The sequence below is a fragment of the Leptonotus elevatus genome, chromosome 15 (genome assembly GCF_054856555.1).
Source record: "Leptonotus elevatus isolate MCC_2025b chromosome 15, RoL_Lele_1.0, whole genome shotgun sequence".
Taxonomy (NCBI): domain Eukaryota; kingdom Metazoa; phylum Chordata; class Actinopteri; order Syngnathiformes; family Syngnathidae; genus Leptonotus; species Leptonotus elevatus.
Genome location: NC_141253.1, coordinates 7229929 through 7249443, shown reverse-complemented (window position 1 = coordinate 7249443; position 19515 = coordinate 7229929). Strand labels below are relative to the sequence as shown.

The 19515-nt window shown below is 40.2% G+C and overlaps 1 protein-coding gene across 1 annotated transcript in view; it reads right to left on the bottom strand.

Annotated features, from left to right (window-relative positions):
- LOC147161802 (uncharacterized) overlaps positions 1-19515 on the bottom strand; it is a 64108-nt gene that overhangs the window by 27674 nt on the left and 16919 nt on the right. Inside the window, exons 5-23 of the mRNA XM_086095964.1 lie at positions 11883-11984; positions 9709-9807; positions 9288-9386; positions 8461-8559; positions 8060-8245; positions 6357-6455; positions 6099-6197; positions 5789-5887; positions 5358-5555; positions 4221-4319; positions 4020-4118; positions 3832-3930; positions 3551-3748; positions 3338-3436; positions 3120-3218; positions 1578-1775; positions 1361-1459; positions 1081-1179; positions 839-937 (exon numbers count right to left, since the gene is read on the bottom strand). Of these exons, the coding sequence (XP_085952090.1) occupies positions 839-937; positions 1081-1179; positions 1361-1459; positions 1578-1775; positions 3120-3218; positions 3338-3436; positions 3551-3748; positions 3832-3930; positions 4020-4118; positions 4221-4319; positions 5358-5555; positions 5789-5887; positions 6099-6197; positions 6357-6455; positions 8060-8245; positions 8461-8559; positions 9288-9386; positions 9709-9807; positions 11883-11984 (2268 nt within the window). The remainder of the gene's footprint in view (positions 1-838; positions 938-1080; positions 1180-1360; positions 1460-1577; positions 1776-3119; positions 3219-3337; positions 3437-3550; positions 3749-3831; positions 3931-4019; positions 4119-4220; positions 4320-5357; positions 5556-5788; positions 5888-6098; positions 6198-6356; positions 6456-8059; positions 8246-8460; positions 8560-9287; positions 9387-9708; positions 9808-11882; positions 11985-19515) is intronic.

Sequence of the window (19515 nt, the reverse complement as noted above, 5' to 3'; positions counted from 1 at the left end):
AACCAGAGCCATGTTGCAACAAGCTGTTTTCCCCACAGCTTTCAACAGATTTGCGAATAATGATGAAACTTAGCTATATTCTAATGTTAATTGCTGCAAAACGGAAACAGATAAAAGAAAATACTCTAATCTTTCTTTTGGTAGGTTCCATGTTTTTATAGCAATAGAACAGAAGATTCTGTTGGCATTGCAAAATCTGTCAAATTCCAGTAAAACAGCTGAAAAAAATTCAATATACATTTTTCTCAAAAAACACACCAAAAAAACACCAACAACAACCCATGCTCAAAAATATTAAAGAAAATAAAGCGGTTCAGAAAATGGATAGATGGATGGCTAAAAAATACTAGGCCAAATTGAACGAGTTAGGATATGAATATGTGACCGAGTATGTGGGGACCTATTTGTGTCATTTGTGATCAAAAGACAGTATTAACTAGCCTTAACTAATCGTACTAACTTTGTGACATCTTTTGTTCCCCCCAAAAAAATTGATCCGTGAGATACTATATTTGTTATCCTTCCATATTGGTGTTTAAAAAAGTTTTCATTGTTTTAAGTGTAAAACTATTAGATTGGCTGGCAACCAGCCCGAAGCCAGCTGGGAAAGGCTCCAGCGCCCCCCGCGACCCTTGTGAGGACTAAGCGGTTAAGAAAATGGATAGATGGACTATTAGATTGTTCACGGGGGTCCTCAGTTTACACAACACCAGAAAGCACACTCAGTCACCTCTGTATCATGGCAACAGTTTCCATACGAACCAGTTGTCGCCTAGCATCTTGAGGTATAGATAGTGGATCCTTACGGTAGGAAAAGTTATGCCTGCCCGTGACTCACCGACGTAATCTCATTGGGCTGGGCTCCGTGTTTCAACAGCAAGGTGACAATATCGGTGTGACCCTGCTGAGCTGCTTGGTGCAAAGGAGTGTAAGCCATCTGCAAGAAAAAAAGAAATGAGAATGAATTTTTTTAGATGACGGCAATGTTTTAATAAGGTTCCTACAATTACTGAAGCATAAATCACACATTGGTACACTTTTAGTGTGCAAAGATCTTGCAATCAAATAAGTGGAATTTACCCGTGTTTTGCTATTCACATGTGCTTGTTGCTGCAGTAGGAACTTGACCATTTTGATGTTACCATAGTGACAGGCCACGTGAAGTGGTGTGTAGCCCATCTGAAACAAACAAGGAGATAAAGTGAATACAATGAAAACACATAAAATAAAAAAAGGACATGAAGCACATATTGTAACATAAATCCTGAATTACATAAGTGTTAATTTACAGTTTTTTTGACTAAAACTTATTTCAGTCAGTGATTTGTTTTGTTATTACTGGTGGAAGCAGACGGATTACCCGTGAAGCAGCATAAACAGACGCTCCCTGTTTGACTAGCGTGTCTGCAATGCCCACGTGGCCCTCCTGGGCCACCAGATGGAGAGGAGTCAATCCATTCTGCGGACAAAAAAAGATGGAAGGAATTATGAAGTGAACACTGGATCTTTCTGAACATTCAAGGATTTATCATCTAATCTTTCATTTATTCAACTTGTAATTTGAATTGAAACACTACCTTGTTTCCTAGATTTACATTGGCTTGCTTGGAAATGAGCAGTGCCACAATGTCGGGCCGTCCCTCTTGCGAGGCCAAGTGTAGGGGCGTGATGCCTTGGAGGGACTCGGAATTGGGAGATGCTCCATTCTGCAGCAGGCAACTGGCCACTTCCATCTGGTTCTGTTTGGCTGCTATATGTAGAGGGGTGTAACCATTCTGCAGAGAGACGCAAGGACATGAAGAAAGGAGTGGACATTGGTGAGCCGTCAGATATTTGTGAAACTCAAATGATGTTAAATCTGTCGTGGATAATGAATTTCCAACTTTGTCAAATATGGCATGTTTCACCTGCTGTGTGGTGAAAGTGTTTAGACATCGGTTCATTAACCGATTCTTGAACTAATTGGGTGTTGATCTAGACCAAGGACTGGCAAACGCTAGGGCTTAAAGACCACATTTAGTTTTAAAACTGACACTTGGGCCAAGCCATTTTATGATGCTTAAAAAAAAAAGTGTTGTTTTCTGCAATATGCAAAATATTTTGCGTCGAAATTAGGCCTTTTTGCTAAACTTTTATCTTTAATTAATATTAATTGATTAAGATAGAAAATTAATAGTGTCAGAATCCACATTTTTAAGTTATCAGAAAAAGAGACAAAAGGTAGATGAAACCGTTTTAAAAATTACTTAAAAAGTTACCGTAAAACGTTCCAAAAGGAAAAGGAAAAGCACAAAATTACCAGAAAATGTCCACAAAATTGCAAAAAATGTCAGAGAATTAAATTAAAAAAAAGCAGAAAAGAAAACCTTCAAAAAGTGAGCATAAAAGGCCCCCCAAAAAAAGAAAGTCAGGAAATTACCATAAAATGTCTTAGGAATTGCCAAAACAGTCAGAATTTTTTTTCGAAAGAAAATGTTCAAAAAGTATCTATAAAATGTCCAAAAAAAAAGAAATCTTGAAATTGACCAGAAAATGTACACAAAATTGCCAAAAATGTCAGAAAATTGAGAGCAAAAAAGATGCCAAAAATATCCATAAAATGTCCAAAAAAGGAAGAAGAGGCAGGTAATTACCATAATATGTTAATATAATTGCTAAGCATGTCAGAGATTTGACAGGAGAAGTCTTAATATGTGTGAAAAACGAAGTATGAACAATTACAAAAAATAAATAAATAAATACAAAAACGGAGGACAATTGTAGAAAATAAATGTCTACGTAATGGATGGTGCTTTCATATTTTTTAATCTATTAGATTGTGGGCCCTCAGTACATTAGACTAACAGTAACACACAGATGTATTGTTATTTAGGCTATTTGACCTAAAACGGCTCTTTTGACAGTAAAGGTTGCTGATCCCTGGTGTAGAAGAATTAACACAGACACAATATCTGATCTTGCAAAAGTTGTTCAGAAGGAATAGACATAAGATTTCACAACACAACAAAATCTTATACAGTCAAAACAGAACAGTTGCAAAATGGCAACCAATAATGTATTTGTACTGGATTAGTCATATCCAAATACTGTGTCACTGTGTTTGTCTGTCTGGGTCTTACTCGGGCGGTGCTGTGTGCTGATCCACCCTTGCTGACCAGGAGTTTAACAACATCCAGGTTGTTGTGGTGAACCGCCACATGAAGGGGTGTTAGACCGTTCTGTTAAACATACGTACACATAAAGAAAAGGCACGGATACAAGAGATACATAATACAATAATATGACACGCAGCTAATGTTACCCCTCTCATACATGTGTATGACTCAAACTGCCTCACCTTGCCGGCCGCATTGGGATTGGCGCCTCTCTCGAGAAGGAGCTCTGCTACGTCCACCTTCCCGTATTTAGAGGCCACGTGAAGGGGGGTGAATCCTTTCTGCTCAAGTGAGAACCAAACAGAAAATTCCTGATCACTGTTTTGTTTTGTTTTTCCAATGAACATCATATCGCTTTAAATAAGACAACAGTTTACTTTTTTTTTTAACCTTACCTTAGTCATTTTGGTCTGCTGCGCTCCAGCATCTAGCAAAATGCGAATGGTGTGGATGTGTCCTTCCCGCGCAGCGATGTGCGAAGGAGTGTGCCCTGCCGTGGTGGACGAGTCGGGGTTAGCCTTGTGTTCAAGCAGCAGCTTGACCAGCTCCTTGTGTCCCATGCGGGCCGCACAGTGAAGGGGGGTCTGGTCGTCCTGGCAACAGAAATCAATAGGAAACGGATACAAAAATAAATACATACAAATATGACTTCACAGATCAAAACAAGACTGTATACCTTTGCCTTGGCATCCACTTGTGCTGAGTTCTGCAGCAGAAACTGGGCAACTTCACAGTGTCCTGCTCTGGAGGCCATGTGGAGGGGCGTCTCCACTTTCTGGATACATATAGTTGAGATGAAATGACACTGCGGCACACTTGGCTCATGGCTTGCTTAGCGGACTTTGGTACGACAAAGGTTATTACCACATTGGAAGCATTGGGTGAAGCCCCTCTCTGGAGCAGGTTCTTCACTATGTTCAGGTGACCCATGAAAGCTGCTACATGGAGAGGAGTGAGGCCAGACTGCATAAAAACAGACGGAAATAGGAATATGGGTTAACATGGAATTTGTTCCGGTATAGCAAAATAAATCTTAAACTATTTGGTTCGGGAACACTGGCTCACCTCTGTGACAGCTTCTAAGGAAGCAGAATGTTTGAGCAACAAGTCCATTGACCGCATGTGGTTCTTCTTGCATGCAATATGGAGTGGTGTGAAGCCATTCTGGAGACAAAAAAACAATTCACAGCAACATGAAACATATGGAATATGGGCATCTACACAGCTGTGGCTCAGTTAGAAGAGTGTCGAAAAGTGAAACTTTTCAGAAGGCTAATTCTGACTCAATTTTGATTGTCCAAATAAGTTTATTTCTTTGTCTTTTTATATTCCACTGAGATGGTGAATTGGAGCTATTATCATTAAAATTATTACAAAATTAAATAAAATCATGAAATATTTGTGTTTAATAAATCTATGTAATTTAGTGTTCGTTTTTAAAGGGGAAGTGAACTATGCAGCCTCACTATTCTAAATACGGTATTTTGGTTAATATTGCGTTAGTGGGTAGCTATGAGTTAAGCAGCAAAATCCAACAGTTTTTATCACTATCAGAAGGCGGCCATTTTGCCACTTGCTGTCGAGTGAAAATGGCATCCCAGTTGCTCAGGTCTCAGGTAACAACCAATCACAGCTCAGCTTTAGAAAACAGGTGAACTGTGCTTGGTCGTTGCCTGATCCCTGAGCGACTGTGATGTCATATTCAGTCGACGGCAAGTGGCAAAATGGCCGCACCCTGAGAAGGATAAAAACGGCTGGATTTTGCTGCATAACTCGTATTCGTATTAAGTGAAGTCACATATAACATTATTGTCAAGAAATGTTTAACGTTGACTTTCCCCCTTTAATACTTAAAATGAGCAGAGAGATTTTATTTTAGCCCACTTGGTCTTATTAAGCATCAATAGCATGACGTGTTTTGGATTGCGTTATTGGGTCATATGTGACTGGGTTGAGTCATGGGGTCACTGTGTTGTTATGATGTTGACGTCAGTTGATATACAGTTGCTATGTCCCTTGTGATGATGAAGTTGTCGGTTGCTATGTAGTTGCTACGTTCTGGAATTGTCACTCTTAGGTCCTTACGGTGCGGTGTACTTAATTGGAGTCTGCATTTTCTTTAGATCTCAAGAATCATCTTTTTAAGCATAGTGAACACGTTAAAAAAAATGAAACAAACATTAACAACAACAAAACCATCACCAGAGCTCGAGCATTGGCTTTGGCCCCCTTATCGAGAAGAACTTTGGCCATGCGATGGTGACCGCAGTGGGCTGCTACATGAAGAGGCGTTAAATGGTCCAGTGTGATGTCATCGATCTCTGCGTTGTATTGGAGTAGCTGTCTCACGCAGTCCATGTGATCCCCCTGAGCTGCCATGTGGATGGGGGACAGACCATTCTGTGATGAGAGGAAAAAGTACTGTGAGAAACTGCAATTGATTGTTAGCTCGACCGAGGTTAGTTTTTGATGAGCCTGACGTATAAGCTAATTGATATGTGGGAACATCATCAGTTGAGTAACGCTGAATTCACTCAGATTGTATCAAAAGACGCGCCAGTGTGGGAAACTTGCAGCAGCGGATGAAAGAATCTCACTGCGAGCGTAATATACAGTATCTCATTAAAGGGTACCTTGGTTTTAGCTTGGATGGGAGCACCGTGTTCCAGCAGGATCTCAATGATGCGAACGTGCCCATTTCTAGCTGCACAGTGAAGCGGAGTCAATTCATCCTGCACACACACACACAAGCAAAAAAGGGACATTGGGAGCATAAATGGATGAAAAATACTCAATAGAAAAAGCAACTCAGCAGGGGACGCGGCAGATGGGCCGAATAAATGCTTGGAAAGTATGATGCAGGCATCGGTGATAAAATGCCAGACCAACGCACCAAACGCAACAGGAAGTAGCAGCTGAACTAAAATTAAAAAAAAAAACGACCTTCGTTTTGGCATCTATCTGGGCCCCTCTGTCCAGCAGGAGTCGGACCATCATCATATTGCCCCTCCTGGAGGCGATATGAAGTGGTGTGATGCCATTCTAGTGAAAAGGAGATCAACATGAATTTATTTTCACCAAGTAATGACCAACAATTCAATAAAAGTAATGGTAGCAAATCACAGTATCTAAAGACAAAGTGAAAAGGATGTGAATCTTTTTTGGGCAAATAATAACTGAATCACAGCTGAGACTGCTGACCTTCGGGGTGAAGTTTACGTTGGCTCCTCTGTTTAGCAGCAGCTGGGCTACGCTCATATTCTCATAGTGGGCTGCGATATGTAGAGGGGTGAAACCAGTCTATAAAGAAAAGGATATAAAAGGTGTTTGTGTGAGAGGAAGAAAACACTATTTTAAAGACCTTACAAAAAAGTTTTCACGTTTCAGTTCTGTGGGGGTTGGGTTTTTGCCTGTTATGGGTGTTCTTGTTGTTTTTGTCTGTGGTTGGTGTTTTTGTTATGCGTTCCTGGTTTCTTCCCTTGTCTCGTTATGTCGAACCACGTTCACCTGTGTGTGCCTTTTCTTCCCCAGGTGTCTCATTAGTGTTGTTGTATTTAGGCCCCGTCCACACAGAAGCCAGTTTCAATGTGTCCTCACAAGCTTATTTACTGTTAAGCCGTTCGTCCACATGACGGCGCGGTTTCGGAGCTTGAAACCGATCACTTTTGAAACCGGGCTCCAGAGTGGAAAGATTCCAATACATATGCGCCAATTCTCCCGTGTCTGCGCGCGAACCATCAGTTTGTCAACAACAATGGCGGATAGCCGTGTCGTAGTCGTTTTGTTGTCACTTCTCCTGTGTTCGTCTTTTTCATGTTGTCTTGATACATGCAAAGCCCTGTTTGTTCTATAGATTGCAATAAAGTTTTTAAAAAAAGTGTCCGTCTTCTTCCCTGATTCTTCTTCTACGCTTTCCGTTAACTCCCTGTGGCTGCGCTACAGCGCTACTCCAGACTTGGCATATACATTACAGCTGCTAAACGTCCTCTGCGTCTTCTTTTGGACACGCGCAAGTCTTGAAATGCTTCTGTGTGTCCGAAATTTGTTTGAGGAACGAAGCCGGCTTTGCTTCCGTCTGGACGGGGCCTTAGTCTTTTGTGCTTGTCCAGTCGGTGTGGGTGTATTGCCTACGTTAGGTGTGGAAGTTCGTGTGTCAAGTCTTCGTCACAGCCACGGCGTCTTCGTCACAGCCACGCCATCTTCGTCACAGCCACGCCATCTTCATCACAGCCTTACAGCATCTTCATCACAGCCAAACCGTCTTCGTCACAGCCACGCCGTCTTCGTCACAGCCACGCCGTCTTCGTCACAGCCACGCCTTCTTTGTCACAGCCACACCATCTTCGTCACAGCCAAGCCGTCTTCGTCACAGCCACGTCATCATCACAGCCACAGCCAAGTCATCGTCACAGCCACAGCCAAGCCATAGCCCCAGCCAAGTCACAGCCACTCCACAGCAAGTCAAGTGAAATCAGATCCTGTCACGCTCGTTCCAGTCATGGCGACCAGTCTAGTCATGTCCTGTCCAGTCATTGCGACCAGTCCAGTCACATCCCATCAAGTCATGGTTGTCTGCTCACTTTTTCCTCTGTTTCATTAAAGTACCACACGTTACACTTGATTCCTGTTTCACTGCATTATTTTCCTGCATTTGGGTCCGCCATCCCTCAATCACTCACGTCCCACATGACAAAAGTTTTCTTTTATCTTGTCCATCCACAGAATATTTCTCCAAAAATCTGAAGGATCATCAAAAACAATTCTTATCACATGGGAGACTAATGGTAAATATGCCTCCCTCACAAAAAAAGCAGCTGCAAATACTTCATAACTGAGAAGATAAGAGAAAATGTTTGCTTTCTTTAGTTAATATATTATTCAAATATTACACTGGGAGTGTTTACCTTGCTTAGAACATCAGCATTCGGGTCATTCTGCAGGAGCACAGCGGCAGTGCGCGTGTCATCATTTCGGGCGGCGATGTGCAGTGCAGGGAGGCGGACCTTGCCTTTGGTGCCATAGTTGATGAGCAGTGCTACAACGTTTTCGTGGCCCTGCTGCAGGGCCACTGCCAGAGGAGTGAAACCGTCCTGATGACAGCAAAGTTAAATGTATGGACAATTCGGTATTCTTTAGTTTGCTACTAGAGGTGGAATACAGTCCTTGTTCTTCTAACCTGATTAAAGTAAACACTTATGACACATGGCAACTGTACTCATAATAAAGGTTCTGTCCAACAGATGCTTTATCCATATGTAAAGATCATTTTGGGAACGCGCACGTGCTAACATACACTCACTCCTACCTCGGTGGGGAGACTCTGATTGGCGCCGTTTTCAAGCAGGAACTTGACCACCTCTAGGTGATTTTCCTGTGCCGCCATGTAGAGAGGACTGAAGCCTTTCTGTATGAAACATATAGCATACAGTTACATACATGCTGTTGGTCAAAATTAGTAACCCACTTGAAACTATAAAACTTCCTAAAAAAATCCTTAATAGTAATTACTACTGACTGTTTTGGCTTGCTACATGGGGTCATTTTGTTGTTATGGTCCTTACTTGTCTCTTATGATGATGATGTTGTCAGTTGTTATGTAGTTGCTATGTCCCTTGTAATGATGAAGTTGTTAGTTGCAATGCCCCTTATGATGAAAGTGTCAGTTGTTATGCAGGTGGTATGTCCCTTGTAATGATGACATCAGTTGATATGCCACTTGTGATGAAGTTGGCAGTTGCTATGCATGTGCTATGTCCTTTGTAATGAAGCAGTTGTCAGTTGCTCTGCAGTTACTGTGCTCCTTGTGATGATTAAGTTGTCAGTTGTTATGCTGTTGCTATGTTCCTGTAATTGTCACTCTTAGATCCTGTGTGTTTTAGATTCTGTATTTGTTTCTCAGCCATGCAAAGCGCAAAAAAAAGCCTGTTAAATAAAACATGGCTGGGGTATCCTAACTGAATTTTGCCTGAGAAAATCTGAAACACAGTGATCGTTTGGACGTAGGGGTGAGGTATGATGATGAGGGAAAATTTAGCCTTCCTAGTCTGTGAAGGTATTTTATGTAACATCGAAACTTCCATAAACCAATCTATGACTTTGCACACATGCCCTCACATTCTTTTCGTGACTCACATGTGACTGGGCATTAACGTTGGCTCCATAATTGACAAGCTCAGCCACCACTTTCTCCTGTCCTGCCAGCGCTGCGATATGGAGAGCAGTGTTGCCTTTCTAGAGGTCATATGGAGAAGGAAATAGATGTAAAAGATACAGGCTATAATAACCATACGCACACAAAACAGAACCCCTCTGTAGGGACACTGCCCTTGTACATTTGAAAAGGCTCTCACTCCCATATGCACTTTAGATAAACTCGCTCTGGAGGTGATGGATTCTTTTACACAGAGATCGGACAAAATGGACATAACAAATGATCAAACAATTATCTTCAATGCCCTTTTGCTGGTAAATTTGGCTATTACTCCTAAAGCGTTTGCCTACATATTGGCGGCAAAGCAATTTTATGTCATGTTTCTTCATAGAGCAACTGTACCTTGGTGATGGCTTCCAGTTCGATACCCGTGTGGAGAAGCTCCAGGACCATTTTCACGTGACCTTCTTTAGAGGCCAGATGCAACCCATTAAGACCGTTCTTTGAGAGTGAGAAAAAGAGATGGATTTAATGTCTGGAGGCCAGCAGTATTACAAATGTATTCCCTTGATGAGACTATCTGTATCGCTAAATGTGTGCAGTTCCACTGTAATAATCCTGTTAATAATCAGGATTAATATAATCATGGACCGCATTACTCTAAAGTCATACATCTCTTATGGCAACTTAATGAATTAATTAGCAGTGCTCTTTGAAGTTGCTGCACTAATACAGTCTGCTACACAACTATTATCCGCCTAAATCAGACAAACAAAGATTTAAGACAATGTTTGGAGATTTAAGACTTCAAGCTTTAAGGTGTGTTTTAAAAGCTGCCAAATTTGGCTATCAGTCTGCATGAACTCTCAATCCTAATTTCAAATTGCAAATCAAATCGGATTTCTCTCACCGTGGAGCACATACCTCATGTAGTTACCGAGCTCCTTTCTAAAAATAGATGATAAACCCACAGCTACTCAGTTCTGACAAAAAAATGCACTCCAATGATTCTGTCTTTTTTTCCAAACTCGCTAAGACCAACCTGACCACCAGAAGTCTCAGTTACCCGCACTGTTTTCATATTGGCAAGTATACTGCAGTGACAGGAAATAAAATCATATCGTTATGTCCACTTCCTTACTAGTGTTTGTGCAGTGTGAATACAAATCACACATTCAATGTCTTGCATTTGTTACGTTCCAATTATGCAACAAGGTGAAAGAGTACAAACTTAGAGGCAGAAGACTGAAAGGATGTTAATGTGAAATACTGAATCATTTATGTACACCACTTTACACAAAGGTGAAGTATCCAGAAGTCTTGAATTTTTAATTATCTTTCCTGTCTTTTTTATTAGTCCCAGCGAGGATAACTGCACACAGACTTTCCTCCCAGGATACAGTGACATTATGCGCTGCAATTAAATGATCCACTAAAGACTTAAAGTAAAAGCCAAGGTTTGTTCCCTGTAGTATAAAATGTCGTTCTACAGTGTTTTCATTCAGGCTGTTTCATAATTGTGACCCCATTACTGTGGGAAATCCTTGTAGCTTCCAACGTGTTATGAAACAGATCCAGAAGCCCCGAAACAAGCTGATCGATTTGTATTTACTTCTTCATCCAACTTTTATTGCACTTGTCTTCATGACGGTCATGAATGAGCTGGAGTCTACCCCAGCTGACTGGGTGTGAATCCGTTTGCACCCTGGACTGGTCGCCAGGGGCTATATAGTATTTTATTTTATTTATTTATTTTTCAAACATAATTGGCATTCACATTAACACCTACAGACAAGTCTACAATGAACCTAACATGCCTGTTTTTTGGAATGCAGGAGTAAACGATACTTCTCCAAGTAAGGAACGTGGTGGAGGTTATTCTATTGGAAAATGATGTTTATCATTTGTATAATTTAGGTATTAAAATACGACATGAATTTGCATTGTTTTATGTTTTACAATGGCGACTCACTGCTTTCTCTTGGACTTGAACAACATATTTTTTGTAATAACCTTGACAGAGTATCACACAGTCAAAGATCATTTAGGAATAATTTGACAGCATCCACTTCTGATGACATATTTCAAAGGTGTAACCTCACTAAGGGAAAATAAACAGATGTTTTGTGCTGAGCCACTGAAGAATGAAAAATATATATATATATTATGTTGAACAGCCCACTCAAAATGTAAATACAATTTAATCATTGATCCATTTTAGATTAGTGGTATTGTAGTAAATTAATGAATCTTATTGTCTTTTATTCAGGTTTAATCATGCAACTTAAAACCAAAAACCTCGTCGAATCAGATATTGATGCAAAGTGTTTTCCCACCTGGGATGAGTTAATTCTACTTTTTGCTTCTTGGCTCTGACATGTGGTTGATTCAAGTGCTTTTTTGCAAGTCAGGTGGCTGATTGCTGATTGGCTGTTATATCAGGTATCAAAATACCCTGACCTCTATCATGCAAATATTTGTATACTGCATATTGAACTTGACTTTTAATCCAAACTATCGGGTTGGTAATCTTCTACTGAGAATGTTCAAGTTTTCAAATTTTTTGATACGCTTACTTGATTAGCTATATTGATGTCTATTCTATTCTTGATGTGATCCAGAGCTTTGTCCAGGTTGCCTGAACGAGCGGCGCGCAGAAAGCTGGTGGCTGCATCAGCCTGCAAAAAAAAACACACACAAAAAAACTGAAACTGTTAAGAACAAGCAGATACATACACTTGAGCAGATCTTTCTGCTCACTGACAAAACACACATGATGAGAGACAACAATCCTTTCATTTTCCATACTGCAGTGCGAATGTTAATGGGGCGTTGAATGAGAATATGCCCACACCAGATGGATAAAAGGCAGCTTTGGACACCACTATATTAGGTCACCTCTAAAAATCAATAGCCAGAAGAGTCTACTGAAATAAAAAAATAAAAAAATAAAATTCATCCTTCGTTCAAACAATCTGTATGTGTGATGTTAGACAAGATCTCAGTAAATCTAGGGAGAGTTACTACACAACTGTGTTTAGCCTTTTTTGGGGAGGATTTTTGAGTTTTTTTGGGGTGACGAGAGAGTATAGATGCTCTGTCCAATACGGGTAATTAATTGCATAGCAATTAAATACGGATACAAATTTCACGAAGTAGATGCTAATGGCTAATGTAAATAAAAAAAATGTAAATAAACAAACACAGCTTCCAGGCATCAACAAAAATTTAATAGTTTGACTTGAAGTTTTACTATACAAAGGTTAAATTCTCTTCATACAGGCTAACCTTGGTTTTGCCAATGCTTTCATACTATTCAATTTTCGATTGTCTTTTTCGCATAAATTTTGTCCTAGTTTCTATAAACCACTTGGTTTTTAAACTGTTGAAAATCGTCAATAACAAACTTGATAAAAGCTTACAGTGGATGACATCATTAAATTGAATGTAACAAAATTTGCCACATTTTCTGCTTCTTTTCAATGGACCTTGTGTTGGTACCGTCACTTGCCTACGATGCAGGTTGGCGTGGGTTCGCTTCCCCGCCTGGGAGACCATGTTTGTATGTGTGCGTGTTTGTGTGAGTGAGTGAAAATTGTGCTGGTACTTTGTACTGTTGTACAAACCTTGGCCCCCTGGGGGCAGGATAATAAAAGGTGACAGTGACAACTGCTCAGTACTTATTTCACATAATTTTCTTTGCTACTATTTTCTCTAAAATTGTGTTTTTTGATAATATATTTGGGTGTCCGAAACTATTGGATTAAAATTATTTTCTACAGGAAATAGTGCTTCAGTTTTTGTAAATTTCGGTTTTAGTCAGACTCTTTAGAACCGATTAATTACAAAAACAGAGGTTTCCACGATACTTCTGTGGCACACGGAAGAGTGCAAAAATGCGGGAAATTTGTTTTTAAATTCTAACGACATCGTTGTCAACCATAATCACAGACAATATTGTGTTTGTGTTTCACGATAGGCATTCAGGATACAAAACTTAATCCACAACCACTTTGAAACACAACTACAGTATGGAGTTGAACAATGGTATCACAGTTGGTCGAAAGATTCTTACAATGAAGTATCGCCCACACAGCGTGCCATCCAGGCATACTGTAGCTGAGCACACATTTTGTCACGAGGCGTGCTGTCTGCCTGTCTGATCTCAGATTAAAGTACGCATGCTTTGCCTTGCAAGTGTGTTTGCATGACTACCTTTACTTGTATTCATTCACCAGCCAATACTGTGACACATCTGACCTGCACAATTCGCCATATTTTCGGCTCGTTCCTACGCTCCTTTCAGCATCCTCATTCTGTGTCAGTGTGAGCTGTTGATTCCAATGGCTTTGATGAGAGTGAACTTCTCTCTCACATCTCTTATCTCCAATGCACCAGGAGCAGAATATGCGCTCTATGTGATTGCATCTTCAAACAAATGAGATAATTTGCCTCTCCCTCCTGTCCAATGCACTATTCCAAATGAACCTCATTTCAAGTCTGTTACACAAACACACTGTTATCATTGCCATTATGCAATCTGATTAGTTTCTTGCATCTTGAAAACTGTGAATTTCAACTCTCCAACTAAATTACACTGTACCTGGATCAGCTTTGTCTCATTTCTGGTGAAGTGAGTGCACAAATATCTACAAATACAAATATCAGAAAGGACATGGAAGTTGAAAAACAGAGCGTTCTTTATATACGAAAATACAAAGTAACAACAGAGAGCAGGGCTGGATGCAGACGGCCTTGAAGAAAAATCTTGACAAGAAACCTTGACCAAAAAAAAACTTGGCTAAGAAACCTCAATGTACTAACTTATATAACAGAATAAAGGCCCATATGGCAAAATAAGAGTGACAAATACAGAACATAAATACAGGACCTAAGAGTGACAAATGCAGGACCATAGCAACTGCATAGCAAATGACAATATCACCACTATCACAAGGGACAAATACAGGACAGGAACAACCACAACCAAAACCAGCCAAAAACAGGAAAAATGGTGACCTTAGCTGGCCCTCTGAGGTGAATTTGAAATCTGACTGAAACGTACATCAGCCAGCAATACTGCACATGTGTGCTAAAATCTGAATGGACAAAAAAAAAAAAAAAATCGAACATGCACATACATACATGTACTTGAACCAGTAGAGTCAAAGGAAACACTGCGAAATTAATAGAATATATGGCTGGGAATAAATCAATGAAATTTCACGGAATAAATATTTTTACAAACATTTGTTGTAAATGTAAGTAGTTCTTAGCCAGCAAAGAAAGTCTTGCTTGGCCTGATGTTCCAAAATAAATAAAAATAAAATTTAAACAAAACTGATTTCCTTTCTACTCTCCTGCTGCTTCTGCATACTTAATGAGTGCCTTTGCTGGACTATATAAAAACTTGAGCATCTTTATTCGGTTATCTTGTCCAATTGCAAGTCAAATTGTTTGTTACAGTATATGTGGATAGACACTGAAACATCACCAAGCGAAGAGGTGACCCGCTGCTGGTCCACCAACCGAGAGGAGAGCTCGTCGGCCAGCTGGTGGCTAGCGCCTCTCACCGTGACATTCAAAGCCCCGCAATAGCCTGGTGGGATGTATTTGAGCCACCTGAGGCTTACAGCTGCATAGTAATATACACAAGGACCTACTGTATTAATTCAATCAAAATTGAAGATTTTTTTGTGTGCCCCTTTTGAGAGCAAGTACCTTTAGCAAAACACCAAATTTGGTATCTGAATAAAACAATGCCACTGCACAGCTGGAGAGTTGAAAAGGAATCCATAGAATCCCTCGGTAGGATACAATTAATCCAACATTAGATATTTATTGTTCTACATGTAAGAGACCAGTCAAAGTAGGTTAATTGCATATTACACACGCAGCATTGTAAGCTACACAATATCATGCCCTTATATAACCGAGACCAAGTGTGAGTAAAACATACTCCAAACCTCATCATAATGCAGGCAGCGTCAAACTGCAGGTTAGAGTACATGCAAACAAAATTGCTTTACAAACTCCACCCGAACACAACAGTAACATTGGTAACATCCATTCACAAATTGAATGTCATAACTATACATATCCATCCAGGAAAGTGGTACAGATCGATGTCAAGATGAAGTCACCGCGTTGAGAATTAAAAATCAATAGCTTGGCTCCACAGAGTGGCAGCTGCTCCAGTTGTAATGGGTAGATGCTGGAGTAGTCGCACTTCAGACTCTTTGGTGAGTCAGACATAATAGAAGGGTGCTATGTTGCAAAGTAGGAAGTTTAATTTACATTGTCGTATTGCTTAAAGGTGACAACTTTACTGTTACAGTAGTTGAGCAAATAGGGCAAGAAGGATGCATATATACGCACTTTAAAAAAAGCAACAATAATAAGAGCTGGAGTTCATGCATATTTTAGCAGTGTCTTCTGTTGATGAGACTCTTTCATCAAATGTGGCAAAGATCCGTGACACGCTGGTAATGAAACCGATTAAAACAAGATGAAAAATGAAAAATTGGGAGTTCAGAGTCATATTTGCCTATAAAGCCTGCTTAATGCCTGTAATACCTCTCAATGTTTTAACACGAGAATCATTTCATACGTGGAATGTATTTTGCAGAGCGCCAAAATCCTCATTGCCTGTGAAACAATGATGAGACAGATCAAAACCAGGATCTTCCTGTTGTCTCTTCGTTGCCTGTGCAAAAGCGGAGCATCTGAAATATTTATAGCCTGTGTCAGGCCACTGCTTCAGCAAGCCATTACAATCAAAGCATGCTTTTTCTGACTTTATCATGCATCCCGACGCTTTATATAAATTTTAAGGGATTCAAATCCAACAATGTCACGGCACATGCAAAAGAAAAGCCCACGCCACACACACACAAGTTCATCTTAACACAACATGCATGACAGTTTGAGGTCAAATAAAACATTATCAGTGCTACAGTGGAATCTCAAAGCTTTAAAGGGGAAGTCAACCCCTAACAAATTCTTGACAATAATATTCTATGCAGCGCCACTAGTCTAAATACGGCATTCGGGTTAATATTGCGTTAGTGGAATACGAGTTAAGCAGCAAAATACATCAGTTTGTATCAGAAGGCGGCCATTTTGCCACTTGCTGTCGAGTGAAAATGACATCACAGTTGCTGAGATCTCAGGTAAAAACCAATCACAACTCACCTTCAGAAAACTGGTGAACTGTGATTGGTCACTGCCTGAGCCCTGATCAACTGTGATCTGTCATCTTCAGTCAACAGCAAGTGGCAAAATGGCCGCCTCCTGAGATGGATTAAAAAGGCTGGATTTTGAGCACAACTCATTTTCCACACATGTAATATTAATAACAATGTCACGTTTAGACTAGTGAGGTCTCATGTAACATATTGTCAAGAAATGTTTAAGGTTGACTTCCCCTTTAAAGCTTATAAAATGTTGGGACCCCAAAAAAAGGGCTAAAATGGCATGCAAATTTTCGATATCAGTTACTGTATAATGTGTAACATCAGCATATACCAGAGCTGTCAGCATTCCTTATAGCGATAACTTCATGATGCGTGGGTATCATTTGTGCACTTTTGGCGAATTTTGGTGACTTTGACATTGGTAGTGGTAGCAGGCCGACAGCCGTGCACGTGCCCCCCTCGGCCTGTCAGAGCCTGGTTTATTTATGCTGGTGATAGTCGCTACTCTGGAGCAAATATTTCCAAATATGATTGATGTCCAGATGAGGTTGACTAGTATCACGGGGGAAAAAATGGTGTTGGACTTTATAGGTTCTCTTTCTCTTTTATAATCAATCAAAATGATACACATGAATACATGACAACGTTATTTAATTAGAATATTTCTTATGCAAATGAAGTTGGCCAAATATAGAAACTGAAGTTCGGAGGCATCTTTTGCTTTTGCGGTAATGTGGCATACTCTCACATGTTCCTTTTAACTACATTATTCATGAGCTTCCCTTTTAATTTTCTTAGGCAGAATATCATTTTTTATGGTCCAACATTTTGCAAGAGACTATTGGTTCAGGCTGCAAACAAGACAGCTTTTCGGATTTGTCCTCTTATTCCTTGGCATTGTTCTAAATCTCATCGGTATTTGATTAAGTCGCAGGGTGAGCCGGCGTGTGAACACACAAATGCGTCTTCAGTCACTCAGCCACACATCATGTCCACATTTCTCCCTTCCCACAGTCAGCCTCCACTCTCACGCTTCTCGTAACCTTTCAATATTCATGACCACTGCAGAAATGCTACCTGCAAGGCATGCTGGGTAGACCTAAACCTCAAAGCGCCTGCTGTTGACGTCATCACTTGGTGCTGACATTTTGGGCAACCGGCCCTCTCCCAGTAACCAGACCAGAGTCCATGTTCCTTGGCCAGGACGCTGATATTTTAAAAATATGTCAGGACAACTCGTTTTTCTTTTTCTTTTTTTGCCGTTGCTTGAAGAAGAGGGTTTAAAGTAATACAAGCTGCATCAAAAATGTCACCGTGTACACAGTCATTTGTAAAATCCATAAGACTGCAGATAGGGTCATGTGTACATAGCTAATGTAAAACACTCAGCTGCCTCCCATAATGATAATATACAATCCTTATGACGGGAGTGAGCAGTCAGCACAGGGAGTGATGGATAGAAAGGAAGAAAGGGGAAGACGGGAAGGGCATATGGAAGAGAGGTTGGGGGAACGGTAGAATACGGCCCAATGAAGCCACCATGACATAAAATGGAATAAAGAAGTGAACGATCGCTGAATTGAAAAAGTAAGAGATGCAGGGAGTAATAAGTACTGTACTAAATATTTGGATTTTAGATGTACACGCATAAATGAAAGTTGTTAATAATATAGAATTTGGTTATGGTCAATGAGGTTAGATTATGCAGTTGTTACACAGCAATGGAGGCCTAATAGGTTGGCAAGTCCCAAGAGAGGAAGAAATGACTGTTTTTCTGCCTACTTTAAAATAGAGCCCTATATACACAATAAAAAAATAAGTAAAATAATAAAGGAAAATACTCAGAATTTTTTTTTTTTGCTGTGTTCAAGTTAAATTTGGAGTTTGAATTTGACCAAAACGTTTAATGGTACACATTTTGGACATCGAACTATTTCATTAGGTCGCAATATCGTGCAGGCCACCGTAATTTCATGAGAACTTCTCCAAACTCTCCATGTCTTGCTTTTCCTTTTGGCTTTCTACACATCTTTTATTTGCGAATGAGGAAATGGCAAGAGAAGAAGTTTGAGAGAAGGATATGCACTAGAAGTTAGCGTAAAAGTACTTATTTACAACAGCAGGACTCAACAGGTGAATTGGAGGTCAATCAGCATCACAGAACGGAATGCTTGACTCACCGATACGAGACTACATTCATGAAAAACCGAGTGACTGGAGTTGCGCTTGGTCTGTTCCACTTGCGCATTTGAATGAAGCTATAATTGAGCTCCACCCACTGCAAGAGGGAAGAGGTCAGAAAAAGCTGCTGTACAAGAGGTCTGAGGTGGTGGAGATGCTGCCACTTGACCAATATCGTGATTGAGCTCAGTGAATACTGATTGGATGGGCTCATGAGTTGATAGCTTCAGTAAGTTTGAGGTATAATCCATTTTGTAACACGGATGTCCTTCAAATGTGTATCTCAATAGATATGACTGGATTGGAATACTAGGTGTCAAAATTATTTCAGGTTATTCCAATATTCTGTTACTTAGACTTAATGTTAAAATATGATATGATTCTTTCCAAGAATGGTGGGCTTTCATTTTGTAACATGCTGCTACCCTGGCTAATGAAATCTCCGTACTGATGGTCAGCACTCAACGCTCTGCCCGGCTTCTTATTGATTGCATATTTATAGGCTACTACCAGAAGAAGTAGGTGACACTCCCACACATTATTAATTACTGCAAGACAGACTCTTCATAAATATGCAGCAAAGTGCATGTGGTCTCTTCCGAGCCAAGTTTTACACCAAATTTCGAAATCCTTTCGTTTAGTTACAAACATAAACATGCAGCATCACAATTTGCCCTGCTGTCGACAGGCAGTCACAGGAGCTGACATATGCTCCTCACAGCAGGACGTAAAGTCAACACAGGCAAATGACATCACGCGGAATGGAAACCCTTCTATGTATACGCGTGATTACATAACAACAATCGACAGTCAGGGTTTGAGTTATGTTGGG